The 21,741-nt window shown below is 37.7% G+C and overlaps 1 protein-coding gene across 2 annotated transcripts in view; it reads right to left on the reverse strand.

Moving 5' to 3' along the window:
* Positions 1-21,741, reverse strand: part of LOC140150699 (E3 ubiquitin-protein ligase rnf213-alpha-like) — a 59,959-nt gene that overhangs the window by 21,510 nt on the left and 16,708 nt on the right. The window contains exons 20-50 of one of the 2 annotated variants that reach the window (XM_072172781.1): positions 20,756-20,877; positions 20,446-20,585; positions 19,379-19,488; positions 18,057-18,242; positions 17,179-17,942; positions 16,883-17,016; positions 15,624-16,085; positions 15,177-15,293; positions 14,744-14,841; positions 14,472-14,610; positions 13,898-14,105; positions 13,390-13,665; positions 11,489-11,729; positions 11,110-11,241; positions 10,389-10,503; positions 9,926-10,106; positions 8,965-9,142; positions 8,370-8,659; positions 6,653-6,877; positions 5,943-6,089; positions 5,069-5,393; positions 4,569-4,804; positions 4,267-4,349; positions 3,707-3,840; positions 3,484-3,576; positions 3,263-3,361; positions 2,738-2,836; positions 2,032-2,133; positions 1,755-1,874; positions 1,212-1,384; positions 721-943 (exon numbers count right to left, since the gene is read on the reverse strand). In XM_072172781.1, coding sequence (XP_072028882.1) covers positions 721-943; positions 1,212-1,384; positions 1,755-1,874; positions 2,032-2,133; positions 2,738-2,836; positions 3,263-3,361; positions 3,484-3,576; positions 3,707-3,840; positions 4,267-4,349; positions 4,569-4,804; positions 5,069-5,393; positions 5,943-6,089; positions 6,653-6,877; positions 8,370-8,659; positions 8,965-9,142; positions 9,926-10,106; positions 10,389-10,503; positions 11,110-11,241; positions 11,489-11,729; positions 13,390-13,665; positions 13,898-14,105; positions 14,472-14,610; positions 14,744-14,841; positions 15,177-15,293; positions 15,624-16,085; positions 16,883-17,016; positions 17,179-17,942; positions 18,057-18,242; positions 19,379-19,488; positions 20,446-20,585; positions 20,756-20,877 — 5,952 coding nt within the window. The remainder of the gene's footprint in view (positions 1-720; positions 944-1,211; positions 1,385-1,754; positions 1,875-2,031; positions 2,134-2,737; positions 2,837-3,262; positions 3,362-3,483; positions 3,577-3,706; positions 3,841-4,266; positions 4,350-4,568; positions 4,805-5,068; positions 5,394-5,942; positions 6,090-6,652; positions 6,878-8,369; positions 8,660-8,964; positions 9,143-9,925; positions 10,107-10,388; positions 10,504-11,109; positions 11,242-11,488; positions 11,730-13,389; positions 13,666-13,897; positions 14,106-14,471; positions 14,611-14,743; positions 14,842-15,176; positions 15,294-15,623; positions 16,086-16,882; positions 17,017-17,178; positions 17,943-18,056; positions 18,243-19,378; positions 19,489-20,445; positions 20,586-20,755; positions 20,878-21,741) is intronic. The other variant, XM_072172782.1, reaches the window with a different exon arrangement.

Below are 21,741 nucleotides of genomic sequence, written 5' to 3' on the forward strand. Positions count from 1 at the left end.
AAGTAGAACCAAAATAAGGTACCATTTTGTTGAAGGAGCAAAGTTCAACAACCCATAACCCCGCTTCTGAATATCGTTTGAAGTCAAATGATATACCATTTTAAAGCTTATGATATATATTTTCTAAACACGAAATAAAACAAAATTGACCGGGCCGACTTTACGTCTGGTTTGTGGTGGAGGTCACAAAACGTTTGTTTCAACGTGATTTTACAAACTTTACAAGACAGGCAGTCAAAAATGTTAGTGCTTATTAACATTATATATACTTGTAAGCTTGTTATAAATAAATAAATAAATAAAATTTCGGAATTTATATAGCGCTTTTTCCACAGGATTCAAAGCGCTGTAATTTCGCTGCGTGGTGAATCATCACAATCAGATCGCATCAACTAGGCTAGTTGCAGCCGAACCCGGCGCAAACCTATCCGCACTTAGATTGTAACATCCACCCATTTTCTTCAGCTCCCCAAATTCCATTGGGCGAAGGAAGTTTTTGATAACGAAACAACTAATCACCGATTTTGAAAGCAGGAGGAAACCGGAGATCCCGGAGAAAACCTGCGAGAGCGAGCATGGATCGGATAAACCAAGTGCACATGAGTCCTTGGGCCGCGCCGGGGCTTGAACCCGGGACCTCAGTGGTGCAAAGCGAGGGAATTACCACTGCGCTAACTCGCCCTCCCTACGCTTGCTGCTGAACAATGCTTTACAAAATACCTGTTTCAGTGACCTGTACAACGGCGACTTTGAATGTGCTCCCTGCATTGCCTTTGATACAATCGACTTTGCTAGCGACTTTGAACTTCCTGGTTTTCCCACGAGGAACAATGGTATGCGTAATTCAATACATATCACCATCAAGAAAACGTTCTCCTTCAGAGCAGCATTTGGTGCAATATTTGGTCCCAAGTCTACGTCTTTGATAAATTCATCTTGGCAGCTGAAATAAGTTGAGAAACACTTTACTAGTGTAAGGTATTTGTAACTCTCACCCTCTCTACATGTGTCCCTTTTGATATCATTGGAGTTTAGGCTGCTCCATAATTATATGCGAGTGTTTTGCGAAAATATGTGTTTAGCACGTTTATATACACTTTAGACCAACAATTTAACAATCCAACAATTTAACAATTATGAGGCCCAAAAGTTTTCGTAATTCCAGGACCAGTTAAGACCAAGCGTGGCGACAAGATGTTTGTAAGACTTACTTTGAAATCACTTCAAGAAATTGATCGGCACCATTTGGAAGAACGCAAGGTGGTTGAAACATGGCTGCAATATGTTCACGAAATTTCCCTCTTCCTTTTTGCAGTCGTGCATGATAACACACTCCCAGAGCCAGTACTAATGCTCGGGTTAACCTTGACATGACCGGTGATTCCTGAAACAATTCAAACACAAAATGTTTTTGACCGGACTATCCTGTCCTGACATGTATGTACTCGTATAAAGTAGAAACGCAGTTAAATACCGACGTGCAAATAATATCATCCACACTCGCCGTCGCATAGCCAGGGCTTTTCAGAGGTGCAGCAAAGGGGGTGAGGGCGAAAAGGCAACTTTTCAAGTTTCATCGGGCAATATTTGAAGAAAATGGTCAAAAAAGTACAAAAAGGTATAAACATCTTAAATATCAGGGCGACCAGCATCCCACGGCGGATACGACTTCTCCAAGCAATCAGATTTTGTTGTCATAGTTTTACATAAGGCATTAATCATCATTATTTTGCTTGAAAATGCCTGTAACTTACGGATATATTGTCGCTAGTTGCACTGACAGATATATTGTCTGAGCTCTCAACCAGAGTATCACTGCTAGACATCAGCGTACAAGATGAGTCAAAACTTTGAGGTGACTCTGTGGGGAAGTGCTAAAATAATGAAAAGTGGTCATTGTTAGCGCATTATTAGTCCTTAAAAACTATCACAAAATAGGTTGAATTAAAATAATTACATTAAAATCAATAAAAGTCAGATAATAATTATTTTGAGGTTAATGAGTTTAAACCAGGAATCGTATCAACATACATCGAACTCAAATTGCAATGGGTCGGTATCTGTCTCACGTTCACTACTTAAATCTGGTTTGGTATTATGTGAACTGGTAGAAGCCCCTGCTACATCAATATCCTGCAATTGTCCAATAAGAAAAACCTTCGCCCATTATCTTGTTTTGATATGAAGAGCTTATTTCCAAATCGTGTTAAGTCCACAAACACATGTTTCTGATTTACCTGTGCGATATTTCAATGGGTTATGATATTATAGGTATTATAACTCCGGTTGGATGCACCATTACAAAGCAAAAACAGTGGATGGATGCACTGTAACAATACTGTGTGAGGCCTGATTCTCAAATGAGAACAATAGTCTGCATATTGTTAACCAGCATTGTTGTGGTAAATAATGGCTTGTTGATGGTACAACTTATTGTTGCTAATGTCAAACTTGTCAAAGTAATTGTGATTGTATCACACAAGTAAATGAGAAACATGTGGTTGTGGACTTCACATGGTTTGGAAATAAGCTCTTCATATAAATCATCATCATCATCACCATCGTCATTATCATCGACAACAAATACAACATCATTACCATCATCATTTATTATCTATATCATCATTATTCAGCGGCCTTGCCTTTCTACTTATTACATAGATAGGTATTGGTGGAATTTTTAATTTGGGTACTAGATAAACCATGTAACAGACCAAAAACCAATTATCGAATTTACAAGTTCTGAAGTGCAGTTGTCATCCGAAAAGGCAATCTCGACATCATGCAATCCTCGTGCTTCAGGTACTGATTGACCACTTTGACGACGCTCCTGCGGCTGAAATATATCGACACGTGAATTTATTAGCTAGATGATTAGTACACAGGCGGATTTGACACAGTAGATAAGGTTCTTAGTGTCTGATCCAGAATGTTCACTTACTTTTGTACGTTTCAACAACACCTGTTGTCTTTATCAACACTTGATGGGTTGTGGGTGCTACCTTTGGAGGAAAACCAACTGGCAACTCCAAGATCAACGCTGGAACTACTTCTAGCGTCGTTTGCCGATAGCAGTCACTAACCATCAAGTTTTGATAAAGATAACATGTGTTGTTGAAACGTACACAAGTAAGTGAACATTCTGGATGAGATACTAAGAACCTTATCCACTGAGTTTACTCTACCGATCCTGATGAATTGGTTCAATCAGGGATTTGAAACCATTTATATGCATATTCGTATGTTATTAGCTAATACTCACTTCGCTCATTGTCGAGATAAGGTCAGAATGGTTATGGAACCACTCCAAGACGTCCATGCATCGTGTCACATCTCGCAAACTAACAAAACTGCACTCGTTCTGAAATTACATTAAGGAACACAGAGTAAAAACTCAATTTAGTTTGACCTTCAAGCAGTTGCTAATGTCATTATCAAATGGGCATATTTATGTGATAAAGTAAGAGAAAAAGATAACAAAACCTTTTCATTTTTCATGAATTCCTGTGCACTTGCCAATATGGACGCCATGACACGTCGTTCTGAAAGAGTGGTTCGTATTCTGTTGGAAGTATTCTAAGATGTAGAGAAAAAAAAAAAAAACATGAACCTATATTATATATAACGAATTTATATTAAAGTAAGATGATTAACTGAAACAACAACTAATTACAAAAACAAAGTTCATTGAGTACTTTTCACTTACATAATCTTCCACAATTTGCTTGATATAAACCTGTTCGACGTCAGCAGTGAGGGTGCCAAAATCCCAAACAAGTGGTCGAATACTCGGTGGTATCGGCTGTACACGGTACACTAATTCACGAAGTGGAATGGAGCCTGAAATACATATATGAAAAGGAAGAGGCTTCCGTTTGACTACCAGTAGCATCAGGCCAAAACAAATGGTAAGTTATGTAAAATGAGGGAGGTCAGATGTTCGGATTTTTTACAATGGCAAATCGGCAATCCTATCGAGCCGTTGCAGCTCACCTAGCAATCAATCTTAACGAAGCAACTGCGCAGTAATATGTCGAGCCGATATCTGGAATTGTTTTACGAGTGAGTGCAACAATTGATGATATGGTGTGTTAGTATAATTAACCAGGATATGTGTAAATAAAGACAGATTTATATTTGTTGGTGTATGAAGTTTCGGCCAAAAGGTTATTTAAAAGCACAATATTTAAAAGATGAAAATGGTGTTATCAATTCCGAAATAGAACAGAATTGGTAAACAGATGCAAGTATCTACATTATTCCTACCAAAGCGTTCTTTCGTTTTCTCGGCAGCAACACGATATCCTAGGCCACTCTGTTTCATTTTGGCGATCATTTCTGCCGTATGTCTGTGGAAATAACAAGAACACGATTAACAACATTAAAACATCAATAACAAATCCCTTTAAAACCGAATGTTAGGCCCTTGAAAGTAGGCATTATGGTTTTGGTATGGAATCCATACTTTTTGGCTAGTTGCTTCAAATACATAATACAATGTTTGTGTCACAAAATTAAAGTCAAGATAATGCAAAATAGGTCAGTATTAAAATTTAACCTTAATATACCTTCTGTAGGGATTGCATGCCGCTATAATATTCAGACAACCATCGGCAGTTTCGATTGGTCTACCTTGGATTCTGCCATCACACATGATCTCTTTGATCAAGCCGACAGCTTCAGTCGTATTGGCTTCGTCTAAAAATAGAACTGTATCGATTTTCTTTTCTTGGTTTGACAAAGCAATTTCCTCTGCTTTTTCGACTTTCTTGATGATATCCTCTATTGTTGTACCTCCGTGTACCTTTATATTTCAGGTAAATAAACAGACATTTCGAAAAAGTTTGAAGTGTATAATGATGACTTCATATCTCGCTTATTTGGGTCATTTAGCGGTTAATGTATCATAAGGCCTCATCAGTTGAAGCCAAAACTCTAAAGAGCGCGGAAGTAGAAAAGGTTAGTTATCAACAAATGTATAAGCGGGTGTATAAGTAGGTTTGTGTTGGTCAATAGGTTGCAACTGGCCTTATTTTTCACAAATATTTTTCACAGATATTACACAAACCTTCATCATAACGAGATTTTCAACCTTTGTAGTTTTGACGGCTACTGGTAGGATTACTGGATTCATCACTGATGTTGTTGATGCACCATCTGATAAAATTTCTGGACTCGAAGCCGAGGTTGCTGCTGGTGAGCGTACTGATGAGATGGCATGACTTGTTGCTGAGGTTATCGATATGCTCGGCGCCGAGGTTGCAGCTGTTGATCTTTCCAAGATATCTTGACTCGGTGCTGAGCCTTTCTTTGCTAGCAGCTGGCACAAGAATTGTATCAACCTTGTTTTGCCACAACCTGTCTCTCCCATGATGACAACCGGAATTTTGCATCTAGAGTATAATAATGATGGTGATAATAATAATAATAATAATAATGATAATGATAATGATAATGATAATGATAATAATAATAATAATAATAATAATAATAATAATAATAATAATAATGTGGAAATTTGTAATAAGATTATTAAAGTTCATACATCTGCACAAAATAATCGCGGCTTCCCAAAGTTTATTTTATCAATTTTTATTTGAGGAGTTCTTTGTAATATAAATGAGCGTTGCCTGGCAAGAAATAATGTTAGATGTAAAATTTTTGACCCATATACGTACGATCGATATGTCTTTATACGAGTAAACAACTGTCCTCGTTTTCATATATCAAGTTCATTATCGTTGTGCCAGAGGGCAGCAATCAATTTTTTAATAGCGAAATGTATTTTATTCAGCTTGGCAAGTGAGCTACAGAAGGCAGCATACAGATGCCGTGTGATCCCTGTTCTCCAATTCAAGATAATTCATGCGCAACATGATTTAAAAAGACGATTGGTTATTTGGCACTATGCAAAAATTGCAACGATAAGATACAATTCTTACCTGAATCTCATGTAAATAGCTAGCATCTTCATAACATTGTCTGCTGTTAGCTTGTACGTTTTATCAGGATCTGCTTCGGCGCTTGCTAAACCTTTCAGTGGTATAGTGATTCCCAGTACCCGGTACAGTGCTAGTAACTTGTCCTTTCTGTAACAAAAATTAGTGTTAACGTTTCATTTAAAGTGAAATTATATCATAATGGAATGAATGACTGATTTAGTTGAGTTGGTGCCAATAATTGGGGTGGTGTTAACATATCAACAAATGCATAGATGTGATGAGGCTGGGGTCAGAGATTCGACATATCGAAACTTATTTCATATTCGACATAGCGAACTTCATATCAATCTGTATCCTGATTTGACTACTCAAGAAAAAAGCAACCAGCAACCAATGGAGACAGCCTGACTAGTGATGTAGTACGTAGTATAAATGATCAGTTCCTTTGTAAAATCGTCAGAATCATAATATTGGTGTTAATGCATTTATGACCACGACGCACAATCAATAAATAATCAATCCGATGTTTTGAAATTAGGGATATATCCCCTGTATTGTTTTTGTAAAAGTGGATGGACTCGAGAAGGTGCTTGCGGCCTTGGTGTTATAGCGATCTACAAATTCAGTCAAAAGTCTAAACCAGACCTTTGTCAGGCAGATTCAATGAGTCAGGCACACAGATGCTACAGTGAGATCTCCACAGTTCTTACCTCTGCAAATCATCAAAATCTATCGTGAAATTCACTTGGTTTTCCTCCAGAGCTTCGAGTAGTTGCTGTAGTGACCACCCGTAACATGTGGTGAACACTTGACCTCCAATCAGCGGGTCTTGCCGTATGTGTCCTGTTGGTATTAATGTACCGTATTGATCCAGAATGAATCCCATGAAGGTAAATGACTCGTGGTCTTCGTTGAAAAACAAGTATGGATGCAGGCTGAAAGTAATTCATTGCCACATACGGAACGATTATTATTAGTAAATCTTTAGTTATTCAGGGGTACTCAGTTTAGTAATACAATACTGGTCTCCCATGAGACCCTGTTCAAAAATATAGAAACAATATTATAAATAACATTTAAAATATTAAAACGAAATAACAACATGTATAGAAACATGAAACAAAATTAAAAGATTATTACTTGATTACAATTACATTGTATTTTAATGTACACTCATAGTTGACAGGTTGCATTTGATTCACTGAAGTTTGTTGCTCTTACTGTGGACGGCTTAGGTTGCATCTGAGTCACTGAAGTTTGTTGTTCTCGTTGTGAACGACATACAGACTTGACATTTAGTATGGAATATTTTTCCGAAAAATATCAAGACTGGTCTGGAAGGGGTCTGCATAACCCGCTTGGGCTAAATATTAATTGGGGTGTGTCAGGATATGGTGTAAAATAATTGTTTGAAAGAAAATGTGCTTTCCATGAGTTTACATTATGGTTCTCATAATGTAGGAATCTACCTAAAATGCACTGAATTTGAGCTTTATGGGGCACACAATTTTGGACTTTATGCAACATTGTTCTGTTATTATCAAATTTATAGGGGTTTGAGGTGATATTTCCTAAACTTCATCAGCAATTTGCATTCATCACAGCTGAAATACACTTGCAATGTACCAATTTTTTTAACATGGGAGGAGCTTAAAATATGGCTTTTAAAAGTGGTACGTACTCTTGAAACTTTGATGGCCTCCCTGAGGTCAAATATTATAAACTTAAGGTACAAAACAACTGCGCGGATTCTTGGTTGTCCAATGAACTCACGCTGTTTCTTTGTGTACAGTAAGTTTATAACATTTGGCCCCAGGGGGGCATTAAACATTTCTGAGTGCGTACCACTTTTCAGAGCCATATTTTTAAAGCTCCTCCCACTTTCAAACCTGGTAGATTACAAGTGCATTTCAGGTCTGACGAACACTTATTAGTATTTAGGTTCAGTAAATATCACCTCAAACCTCAATAAATTAGATAATATCATAATAATGTTGCTCAAATTCAGAAATTTTAACCCCACAAAAATCAAATTCAGTCTCCCTAAATCCGCCATTTTAGGCTAATTCACTAAATTATGAGAACCATAATTTAAACTAATGGAAAGCACATTTTCTGTCAAAATATTACTTTACACCATCTCCCGACACACCCCAATTAATATTTATCCCGTGCGGTTTATGCAGACCCCCTTCCAGACCAGTCTTGTAATTTTGCGAAAAAATATTCCATACTAAATGTCAAGTCTGTAGTATTATGTATTTCAGCACATTTCATGAAAATTGTCAGCTTGTAACCCGAAGGTTAAATAGCATGATAATTACATAGACATCAAAACGTTTATATATATAATTATAACCATTAAAGAGAAATCGAGTGTAAATTAAGATTTAAGAAAATGGCCAAAACATTGGCAACTAAATGTACCTTTTCTCCCACCGACGTTTCGGCTGAAAGCATTCAAGTTCTTTTTCGAGAGAGTCTTCGGAACTGGAATCTATGTCGGATACTTGTTCCATTACCAATGATATATCAGCTTTCTCATTCAAAGGGCTGTGTTCCAAACTCGGCATGTAAGACCTCTCAGATGGTAAACTCGATGGAGAGAAGGCCAAAGAAGTTTTTGAGTCTGCACTACTTGAACTCATCTTCTTACTCACTTGAGGCTTTGATAATGGGTTGATATCAGACATATCCAAAGATGGAGTAGAAAAATCCTGTACAAATCGATAATGGTTATAAATTATGAGTCCTAGTCTTATTGTTTACAGAATAGCACCAGTGGAAATTTCTATCTTCTTCGAAACTGTTCGCGCATTGTAGAAACATTACTGAAATAGGGCCTGGGGGAAATAGGGTTATGCACTAGCAAATGTTGCTGTGTTCAGAAACCAAAAAATCTAATTATAATGATCCCTTTTAAGTAGCATAAATGTCTTTAAGCGTATTACATGAACTTTAAGGTGAATGTCCAAACACTGTAAACGAAGCTGCCAAGCGTCTTCATAAAATGTGTTCTTACCCTAGCCATCATCATCATTAGCTCAACAACAAAACTCTTGAAAAGTGTGAATCTTCTATCAACGTCCAATATATATTGTTGACAAAATGCACTGCGTTCACAATCTGACAGTTGTGCGCTCAAGAAATATGCAAAGTTCTGCAACACTGCCCAAGACGGGTTGGATACACCACAATGTCTAAATATTAAATTTAAAGGAGAAAATGTAGTATTATCTATTCATATACCGTATATATATATCTATTCACTCGTATTTCGCACTATTAACATAGTTAAACAATGTTGGTATGTATACAGCTTTTTCACGTGCATCAAAGCGCTTTTACATTTATTCCACTAGTTAGGTAGTAACATAAGGATTGACTGATATAAAATGGTTGAACCAAGAAATATCCTGGGCATATGTAACTATGTGGGCCCGGGTGCGCACCGGTACGGGCTGGAGAGCTGTTATGAATATTGTCCATTGAGCGCCACCCAGAGGTATGAGAATGTCATGGGCATTGTATGGCAGCTGACATATTCTAACAACATAGTATTGTGAATCGCCAGAATTGTTTTATGGTGGGTCTTTTACAAATTCATTAAGAATGATGACTATTGATATAATTTACAAAAGTGTCGTAAAGTTGTTTAAATGTTTTATAAGTCTAAGTAGGAGGCACAAAATCGTTGACAGTCAATGGCATTACAAATTACACCAACCAAAACGAAAGCTAAGTTAAACACTAAATCAACACGATCAAACTTCATTGTATATATCATAAAAGGACTACCGTAATGTATAGACCTTCGTGGTCTTATTATGTTTTGCTTAATCGCGACATAAAGACATTAGATTCAAATGAATATAGAGATATATTGGTGAGAAGTGGTTCTTTGAAAGGCAACGAGTTATAGCTTGGCCTAGCCTAGCCATTGTGAGCTCTCAGTCTCATACCCCTCCCCCGTTTATACATACAGTAGCAGCATTTCCAGAACTTTCAGATAAGAGCATTCTGGCTGGTCTTCTTTGTAGCTGAATTTGCAAAGATCTTGTTGCTTGGAGTATCGTTCCAGATATTGGTAGGCACACTGCACCGGAGGCTCGAACAATTTTGAATCTACGTTCAGTGTTTCGCCATAGAGATCAAGCCCTGCAACTAAAACAAAATAAATAAAGGAATTATATTAATTCTTCTATGCTGAAAAAAATACTCATTTCAAGTCAATTGTTTTTTTCCATCAACTTCATATGTCATATTCTTGTTTGTTAGATGTCCGCATTTGATTTCTAGCAAGAGAACAGCGGTCATATGTTTTTATTCAATAGCATGCTGAAGGTTATTAGTGTGTGCACCGGTTTTATGCCAAGAACTTGAATAGCCACTTAAACCCCAGTGTTGCATGTTTCTGGTCACATCGCATTCGTAATAATAACGCACCTGAAGACGAGTCGTCTGATTGACTTCGATGCCTCTGCAAAATCTTCAAAACATCTTGTGGACCGTAACATGTTATATTAGGCAGCAGCGTGTGAAGCCATGGCCTCTTTTCATCCTTCAAAGATAATAAGAGTATATGTTAATGTGCGTACTTACATGCTATGTAGTTTAGTCTATTATATATATCTTTAATGTAGTACCTTTTTATCTTCTAGTGTAAATTTCCTAGTTTAGTTGATAGTCAAGGCTAAGTTATATTTGTTTGCTACAAGACACAATGGTACATGAAGTGGCAAGGTTACCAATTATTTGTGGTATCATTTTAAATACCAGCTGCATGTCAAAACACATGCTTTCAGCCTTCGTATCCATCATAATCATTTCTGGGTGGTACTAATTTCAAATAGCTGATAACTTTTTAAGAAATCATGTTGTATAAAACAGTCTTGCATCTTGGTATCATTTTCATGTTTATGTATGCTTGTATTTAGTTTTAATATTTTTAGTGTTTTAATTTCTCTTCTAAAATATTAATTGTTCTTGAACGCACCGTTGGTTAAACGAGTGCCACTGATGTGAAAGTGTACGTTCAAATAAATAAATAAAATAAATAAATAAATATATTATACCAATACAATTGAAATTCGAAAGGATTGCATTGTGTCTTGGTAATCAGACTATTTGGTGATTTGTTCATTACCAACTATCAGCATAATCTTACCCCTGATGGCAGCTCAGTTATTTCGATGATGAAGAGATCGGTTGGTTGACATTTCCAGGCATACCCATGCTTGTTGACAAGCCCTCCAAGAACCAAGAGATTGAATAACAGATCATCCAGACCATCTTGGACCTTTATTATTTAAGAGCAACAAAAATGCATATAATTATATCCGAATATGTATAATATTGGAGTTATTTGTTAGTTGTTATGTGTAACTCTCTTATGTACATTATATATAACTTATTCTGTTTGAAATTTTGTTTACTTTTTGATGTTTTTCACTTTCGTTGTTGCACTAGCACTAGTTAATAAATTATTTTGTAAAAATTGAAAAATTACGATAACTTTGATAACAAACAGTGAACTCTAATCATACCATGGGAGCTACGTCGAAGTGAAACACACGAGGAAAATAAGAATCATCCACGTTCAAATGTGGTAACAGCATGTCAACGACTGCATCATTGTCGACCTGCTTATCATGCAGAGGTATAGTGATACACATTTCAACATCAGGGTCTACACGATGTTTTGACCTCAGATGTCTTACATAGCCTTCCACGACGGTTGACTTGCCTACACCTGCGCGCCGAGATATTATGGCTTGAACTGTGCTCCTAAAAAGATTCAAACGTCATTTCCGGTTTAGGTTAAAGAGTAACACTCATGATGCAGTCATGTCTACAGTAGAATTCAATTCGACCTTTGCAGGACTTAAACCCCATTAAAATCTATTAAACCAAGATAACACTCATTGAAAGCAGCTCAACTGATTAAATCATATCTTCTCTGGTTAAATACACACATCATATGTTTCTGCTTTTACACGTACAATGGAGCAATGGCTGGGATTATAGTTTCAGTTGGGTGAACGATTATAAAGCGAGCGCTAGAGAACAATTCTCGGTATTCGCAATAAGGGCGCCGCCAGCGGTTTGCGATGTATTCGTGATGTATCATGGGAAAAGGTCGACATCCAAGTCCGCGCAATACGAATATTACCATGCTATTACATAGGAACACGTGATAATATTTTTTAGTTTGCCAATATAACGGTATTACACGCAAATCGATAGAGAAAAAAATAATTGTGCACATTTCAAATCACATTATTAAGTATTATTGAGTATCGATTCGCGTGTGACACCGTTATATTGACAAACTAAAAAAATGTTGTCACGTGTTCCTATGTAATAGCATGGTAATATTCGTATTACGCGGACTTGGATGTCGACCTTTTCCCATGATACATCACGATTAAATCGCAAACCGCTGGCGGCGCCCTTATTGCGAATACCGAGAATTCTGTGTGGGCTTTTGTTTACGAAATGAGACAAAACTCTGCTTATTGTTAACCAGCGTTCTTGAAAATGAGAAACATGGTGGTTTGCAGACTTAACACGGTTTGGAAATAATGTCTTCATATTTTTTGGTGTTATCTGTCGTTTACATATCATTCCTAAAACACCAAAGTACGAATATTTCCAAACATCTAAATTAGCTAAAAATTTAGGACATGTTACAAAACTATATTGTCTAGAATTTTAGAAGAGTACTTTTAATATTGGCCGGTTATTTTTCACACAGCGACGTTAACTAGGCAATGTACTATTACCTATAACATTAACTAAAACACCAAAGTACGAATATTTCCAAACATCTAAATTAGCTAAAAATTTAGGACATGTTGCAAAACTATATTTTCTAGAACTTTAGAAGAGTACTTTTAATATTGGCCGGTTATTTTCACACAGCGACGTTAACTAGGCATATCCCCATTCTTTTAACGTAGGGCTATTTGTAGAGGTCACGCGTCAATGGGAAAGAGCACTGTGTATTATGAATAGGAAAACGGACAGTAACTGCAGTATGTTGAGTAAATGTGACCTGCTACCACGAAATAAGCGTGAAGTCGCAAGCTGGTAGTTTCGAGACATCCTGGCTGACTGCGTTAATGTTCTTTGCTTGTTAAAGCACATGTGCAAGCCAGTAGTATGTCCTTTGTGAATGGCCCATTGTGTTCCCATACAGACATACTACTGGCTTGCACAGGTGCATGTGAAACAAAGAACACTAACTTAAGTAGCCAAGACGTCTCGAAACTACCAACTTGCGACTTAATGCTCATTTCGTGGTAGCAGGTCACAAATGATCTATTAATCTATGTTCTACAATTACAATTTGTTCTTATATCATAGGTTTCTTTCCCTATTGCAAATCTATAACACAACCAAATCAAGAAGATTAAAATAATTATTCATTCCCATATATTCACACCTTTGATTTGGCTGCACCAATTGTGACTCTGTAGTTGAAACACCGTCGTAACCTGGAGAAGTGGCTTTCGATGTATTTTCTCTCGATGTCTCTTGTTGGTGTTTAGAAGGTAATGTTAGAATAGATGACTCGGCAAAGCTAAGAAAAGATGACACAGTTGATGACCTTGATCTACGTCTGTTACTCATCTCAGATGAGGAGACTTCTATACCGTCTCCGCGAACTTCTTGTTGAATCTGCATTGGTCTTGAAGCTATTTGCGACACAGGTGTTCCACTTGAAAATTGAAAAGAGAAAAATGTTTTAAAATGTATTACACTTTGAACCTGCAAAGAATTAGATATTTTCTTATCAAATTAAGTATAAACCATGCATGTGTTGAAATTCACCCGTGTATCATCTCTGTGTCGGCAATACAATTTACAGAATTACATAATAATTGTAGGAGGTAGACGCTGTCACAAGCATTCGTTACCATTCCTTTAACATGTTTAGTACACAAACTCACGTGGAATCTACTCCTTGACCATGTTGTAAGTCACCATCCAGTATCTCTGCAATAGCAGCTCTTTGTTGGAACTGTTCCTGCAGGTATTGCTGTATTCCTTTTGTACTCCATATTTGTGATGGTAGTTCAACACGAAACTGGTCGAGTTTGGTAACCATGTGAGAATGATGTTCTTCCTCTAAGCTACATACTACCACCAAACGGCAACCTTTAAATTATAGTAGTTTTATCGGTTTTATCCTATATATCAGCACTTGCATGAGGCATATTGGAAAGTGCATAAAACACCATACACGACAAACTAAGTACAAGTTTCGAGAAGAAAGTTAAACATTAATCAAATTGTGGAATATATATATACTTCAATCATATGTTTCACATACGCGGTTGGTAGCTATAGCGAACATCAATCTGCCATCATTGCTTCCTTTTGGACCACACCCATACCCCATATCGCAGAAGATATTATTTGTTTTTCGACAGTGAATATCTTCAAGTATTGTCACCAAGCTGCATGGATATAAGTGTAGAAGATAGCAGAATACTACCAAAATATGCGTATCTTAACACTCACCTGTCGGCTTCTGTGTTAGTTCATGCAAAAGATTTGCACACTCAACACTAACGTTATATTCTAAACGTTCAGCATGCACGAGACAAAATATTCGTTGGTTACTGCTATCAGCAATAGAACGTCGCCACAAAAGTGACACCTGTAAGTTAGAAAAAAAATCAAATTCCTGATTTCATACATAGAGCAAGCCAATGAAGCTATTTATTAAAAAGACACACACACAAAATAACCAGCACAGGATCGAGTGCGATGTATGTTATGACTCAGCCTACCTCTTCGACCGTTGTATCTGTTGAACATACTAGAATTTCTTCTTGAGTTGGTAGAACACTTCCACGATAGAATGACAAGACTGTTGTGAAAACATCTCCTAAGATGGCAAATGTATAAATACTAGCGTAAGTTTGAAATATTGAATGCAAAAACTTTGATTTACGTTTTACAGATTAATATTATGGTGGCTAGAATTTTCAATTCAGTCAGTAGTGCCCAACCGTGAAAGATCTTTTTGAACTTGGATTTTTCAGTCAGTAGTGCCCAACCGTGAAAGATCTTTCTGTACTTGGAGCCGAATATATATTGATAAAAGATAATGTACTCAATTCATTAATTGTATCATTTCATGAAATACCCCCTTTAACACTGGGGGCTTAAACGAAATTGATATAATATTTGCATATTAATCTTCTTTCGAGATAAACTTACGTTCTTTGCAAATGACTAGGTTTGGTCGATTTTCCTTGAAATATGTGTGGAATTCGCTAGCCAACCGGTGACGGTTTTTCAGATACACGAAAACATTGCTATCGGCCAAATTCTCATCTAAAAAATTATCAAACAGAAAAGAAATCTCTTCTTGAAGGCCACTATATATTCCGAGGTCCTGCCGTTGCGACAGACGCAGCAGCTAATATAGTGGCCTTTAGAGAGACGAAAAGATTGTTATGAGAAATGGTAAATTCATAAAGGCTATGACTCCAAGCCTCTTTTATTTCCAATTTCTCACGCTAAGCGTTTGTTGCAATGTTTCAAAATGACAAAGCAAAACTACCGCAATAATTACGCAGGTATACTTCAAAACGCTCCTTTATTGATGTTTTGTATTTCAATTTCCCTGCTCTCTCTCTATTCGAGAAACAAAACCTCCCTTACCCATTCCAATCGTAGCTTCAATAGAGTATTCTCGATCCTGAACACCAGAATTGATGTTGTGTGTTTGACTTCTATCCAGACCGTTATGAAGATCCCCGCTAAGCCAACGAACTAAATAACCACCTCCTATGTTGCTTGTTAATACCGACGCTCCAGAAGACCAGCCAATCACGTCTCCGGGCTGCACTGATATACGCTCATCTTCTGGTACTTGGTATGTGACCGGTACACCTATATCAGCTGCTGGTATGTCGTTAATCCCTACCACTTTGAATTTTGTGTCAGAGCCCGTGACCTGTCTCCAAACTATGGCACGGAAACGATGTGAAGCCTTACACTGGAATCGCCATGCTGTGACCTGGCCTGAACAAAGGAACTTCTGCTCTGGTGAAACCATTGTCAAGCCATCGGTGTCGGTATCAGTACGCACTTGTATTGCCCACCCAATTCTGGAAGTAGCAGCTTTAAAAACAAGATTATGCTCTGTGTGTGATCAAGGCGGCCGACACACCAGGTTGATGGTATTAAAAAAATATATAACTGGAAGCTATTACATGTATTGCTTTAGTGATTTTTTAACAATGCAAACAAGCTCATTAATGTTCATAAATATGCAGATAACATGACACAAAACTCAAAAGTCTTTCACCAAGTTTGAAGTTCACCAGCTGTTGGGTTTATCCGGGTCGGGGTATGTGTGCATGTGTTGTAGGTGTGGCAAGGGGTAAAAAAGAGTGAGGGTACATGCAGCAGACTGGGAAGTACTTTACACCAAGGCAGGGTGGCTGGATGTCAGTTATGGCATGGCACTGGCGCAGTGTTGGCGGCAGCATTAACCCCCTCTCCGGTATGATTGAACTAGTGCTCAATAGCCCAGAAACATTGTATATACATTCCATTGTGTTTTACTCCAGAACAAAGTAAATTAGTAAAGGCTTACACTTGCTATGTACATTTCCCTCGTGAACTCCAATATTATCATTTTATTTCAATCAAATTGACAATTAAGTTGCTATATCCAGACAGAAAGCTCGTCAATGGAGATTTTTTTTAATAATAATCAAAAGCGCAGATTTAACATTAATGTTTATTCTTTCAATGTTTGTTCCATGTTCTGCTTGAATGGGTTGTGCCATCAGGAAAACAAACTAGACCCTACTGCACAAACATAAGGGATTACTTCCGGTGTTAAACAAAACACCTTCAAAAATACCTGCCGGCAGTGCTGATATAACCACAGTAAAATACAGTAAATTTACCTTTACTCGCATTGACAGCTAAATACTTCAAGATGAGACCGACGTAGTCCAGACTTAGGTACTCTTCTGAATCTACGCACTTGACACTCTGCAGGTAGTTATCCCATAGTTCAGGAAGCAAGACATCCAGGGAGCTGGGTGGTAAATTTTGGAAGAGGAAAGATTTGTTAACATTTATAACAAATTCGTTAGATGAACCGCGCTGATGTGTGCTGTGATCTTGATTAAATGGCGCTATGCGAAAGCGCAGTTTGTTTATGTATGTTTTAATTAGGTACTCTTCTGAATTTACGCACCTTTCATTCGTTGTTAATTTTGAGAGCAACTCCGAGACAATTTCTTTCCAACTTTTCGTCACACTGTGTATTGGCTTTTCTCCTTTGTTTCCAGCAGGGTTGTTATAGCACCACGTGATGTATTCTTCATCTTCTTTGTCAGTACCAAGGGCATGGATGGCAGCCAGAACTAACGTGTCGTCTTCCATCAAGTTTTCAAACGCTAGCCTAGTAGCCAACTCCTGTTCCTGCTGTCTCCTTGCTGCCTGTTTATCTTTCTTAGTTTCATCAGTGTCATCTGTGACCTGCGACTCCTGCAGAATTTCCTTCGTAGCTGCCGACATTGCGGCCTTCAGGGATGCCTGAATGACCTTCCAGCTGGATTCATGTGTTACCGAAGACAGCAGTGTGAATACTTGTGTGTAGTCGTGAACTTTATCTGGATACCGACTTTGACAAGCTAGATCATGACATAATCGAAGCAGCTGCTCTGTTGTGAAATAGTTCAAGTAGTAGTACTTGTTTCTTTTCTCGTCGACATGATTCTTCCATCTTTTCAAACATTTGTCCATGAAATCCAGTAAGTCAGGGAGCTCTTCTGTTAAAGATCTTGTGCCATAAAGTTTGTCATCTACCCCGAAGTCCATACAAACCGTGTGATCCAAGTCTTGTATATCTCTTTTGAAGTCACATCGAAACGTTGCCTTCCACTCCAAAAACAGCGTATTTCCGGCAGAGCACAGGTTGGTATATGTTGTTGCAAGCTGCTGCATTGCGTTGAATACCTGCATAAATGAAATGTTTTACCCATTAAGTTATTCAAGTGAAAAACATTGCGTCAGTTCTGACTATGCCCTGGAACTCTGACGGGTAACCTCAGGCAAGAAAATGATATTCACCTCTCCAAAGTATTCCATCTGCTTTTTACCATCGCCATCTTTACTTTCTTGTTGAGCTTTGCCTACTACCAGGGACAGCTTGCTTTGTAGATCTTGCAAATCTTCTTTGGTATAAATCTTTTTCCTACCGTCAATATCAACTTCCAGGATCAACGATGGCAAGGTTTCTGTCCTTACTTGGTGAATCTGTGAATATCAGATAAAAGCAATAATAGTACGCGTATACGACATTGTCGTAAAACGTCTTCGCAGAAACTGCAGGCTATTTTAAAAAGTCTTAACTTTTTCCTAGTCTATTTCACAAACAAAAGTTGCTACTGTCAACTAAAAGGGAGGTTGGACAATTTTGCAAAATGAAGGTCCAATTGAAGCCATTTGGTGCATCATTTTTACACTCTCTTCAGAGTCTATAGAATTGATTTTTGTTCACCCAGACATGTGACACACAGCGGGTTTGATTAAAGTGGGAGGTTCAGACCCCCGGACGCAAAAGTGGCTGGAACCCATAAGAGATGTGTGAGGGATGATTGGTCATGTTAGGGGTATGTGAAATACTGTTCATAATAGATCATAATATGAGATTATCTCGGATCTGAACAGCATGTACGAGTTTTCTATGCGTATTTTATGTAAACATTTACCTTGCCAACGGCGGTGAAACCGGGGAGTGGGGGTGCGGTGGTATTAGGGGCACCCTCCTTTACTTCCCTCCACCATCGTCATCCCTGTAATTTCAGCCCTCACCAAATCAATCATCCCTCCATTTTTCCCTCCGCCATTGTCATCCCTCTGGTCTCATCCCTCACCAGATTAATCATCCCTCTAACGTATCCCTTGGATTCCTCCATATTTCCCTCTACCATGGTCATCCCACTAATCCCATCCATCACCAGACCAATTACCCCGCTACTATCACACTACTTCTACAATGATCATCCTATGGTATACACTAATTAGCTCCCACAAGCCCTCTGCCAAGATTCCTCCATTCCTCATATGTGCTTGATCTCCATACACCCCCGACCTTGCTTGTTGTGAATAATGCAGCCAATCAGACTGAGTAGTTTAGTTAGATCGAATCGTAGTTAGAGAGTGTTTCTAGTTCTTGTCAGAGAGTGGATACCATAATCGTGATAATACATTTTATGAACCAAACATATTGTCTTCTTGTCATTCTTAAACTGATGAGACCTACAATCTTAACAATACACTACATACACTGCAAGTAATTAGACCGAACACGGCGTAGTAAAAGTAAAAGAGGATCCTCCAAGCTTAGTTTTCCCGTTGACAATAAAATAGTTATTATCCATATTACTTACGATATCTTTGTGTGATTGTTCATAATCCACTTCCGCTTCAGGTACACGCAGTATCTCCAAAACACTTTCGTACACCGGGTTTTCGTTAAACGATTGGTGGCTCTCTGATTCTATGAAATAATCAAATAGGTGTGGGTGTTTTGGGGTGTGTTCTTTCACCGTTAAGTTTCTTTCTTTTTTAATATACTTGGCATATATATAAATAATTCAATGTGCTAACGTGCTGTCTCACACCATTCTCACATCATCGTCCGGCGCGTCTACTGGTTAACTTCGCTCGAGCAGCTATAGACCTTTTTCTCAGACGTCACCAATCAATCGATATTGGGGTCCAGCATTTGAGCCATCATCACCCAAACGCAAATACCGCGCCGGCGCGCGCGATCAACTTTGCGCCACGCTAGGCGTCCTGCGCGGAATTGCCAGCTCGCAGTACGCGTTTAGTTCGCCACGGTGTAAAAAGTAAACAAAAAACAAAGATTGAATTTTAAATAGCATCGCGGTTTTTCCGTATCTTTTGTATTTTATGGCATCAAAACAAACTGGAACAAAGGTAACTAGTATACAAAGTCCGTTTAAACAATTCTTTTATGGAAGCTAAAGTGAAATATGACCAAACAAAGGAGAAAATACGCAGTATTTGGTGTTTTTACACCGTGGACACGTGAGAAACGCACGTGTTGTTTGTTTACATCTCAGACCCCAATATCGATTAGGTGACGTCATCAGAAAAAGGTCTATAGCTGCTCTCGCGAAGTAAACCACGCAGGCGACGCAGACGACGCGCACGCATCGTTGTTAATCGGTGATGAACACCGATGAAACATGCTTGAATCCATAATTTAGAAGAAAATGTAAGTGTCTCATGGGTCTTGGTTTGTTATGTTAAGACATAATTGATTATCTGGATGGGTTTGGACTGATTCTTTCAAATGACCGGCTGCATGACCGGATGTTTTCAAGGAAACGTTGCAAAAGCCGGCTTACCCATGGGACTTACATAGATGTAATGGTCAAATACGGTAGTGTAGTAACTTAACATCTGAAAATAAAACAGAGGTTCTCACCATCTTTTTGGCTTTCGTATTCTTTAGCCTTTAAGCACAAATCCCTCCACTTTTTCTGAACTATCACCCACTCTCTTGCCGGTCCAGCTGCTGAACTCAGAACGTCTGCTGCCTTCTTCCACTCTCGTCGTTTTATTATGCTATTAAAAATAATAACCGAAATTAATATTAAGATTAATTGATTTTTTACTTACACTAATTATTTTGCTTTTATGCTAATATTAAAGTTACTTCCTAATAACAAATATTGCGTACATTTTTTGGGCAAGAATAAACACAATTTTAATTGAAAACAAAATAATATACAAACCTTTCTCGCATCTTTTCTCTAGTTGACTGCGTTCTTCTTGATCCAAAGAGTTGACTGACATGGTCTGACACAAACTGAACTAGTTTTGTTATCTCGTTACCGGAAAATTGTAAAGTACTTTGCTGTAATGCAAATGGTAAATATCCACAAATTTTATTTTAACACTAGGTTTCCATGGTAAATAAATATATTAAATAAATAAATATATAAACGAATAAAAAATTATTTATTTATCTATTTACTTATTTTACTTATTTATTCACGTTAGGTTTATTAATATAGGCTTGACATTAAGTATGGAGTATTTTTTCACGGAGTGCCAAGACCAGTCTGAAAGGGGTCTGCATAAATTGCAGGGCTAAATATTTATTGGGGTGTGTCGGGAGATGTTATCAAATAATTTTGATAGAAATGTGCTTTCCATGAGTTTACATTATGGTGCTCATTAGTATGGTGAATTAGCTTAAAATGGCGTGTTTATGGAGACTGAATTTGAGTTTTGCGGTGGGTAAAATATCTGAATTTGGGCAACATTATTCTGATATCAAATTTATTGAGGATTGGGGTGATATTTACTGAACCTAAATACCAATAAGTGTTGGTCAAAACTAAAATGCACTTGTTAGGTAGCAGTTTTGAAAGTGGGAGGAGATTTAAAAAAAATATTGCTCTTAAAAGTGGTACATACACAGAAAGTTTGTTTATAACATTTGACCCCAGGTGGGCCACTCAAACTTTCTGAGTACGTACCACGTTTAAGATGCATATATTTTTTAAGCGGCTCCCATTTTCAAAAAATATTGTACATTACAAGTGTATTTCAGTTCTGACGAATGCAAATTGCTGACGAAATTGAGGAAATATCACCTCAAACCCTAATAAATATGATAATATCACAACAATGTTGCATAAAGTCCGAAATTGTGTCCCCCACAAAGCTCGAATTCAGCCTCCATAAATCCGCCATTTAAGGCAAGTTCACTACA

The sequence above is a fragment of the Amphiura filiformis genome, chromosome 4, assembly GCF_039555335.1.
Source record: "Amphiura filiformis chromosome 4, Afil_fr2py, whole genome shotgun sequence".
Taxonomy (NCBI): Eukaryota; Metazoa; Echinodermata; class Ophiuroidea; order Amphilepidida; family Amphiuridae; genus Amphiura; species Amphiura filiformis.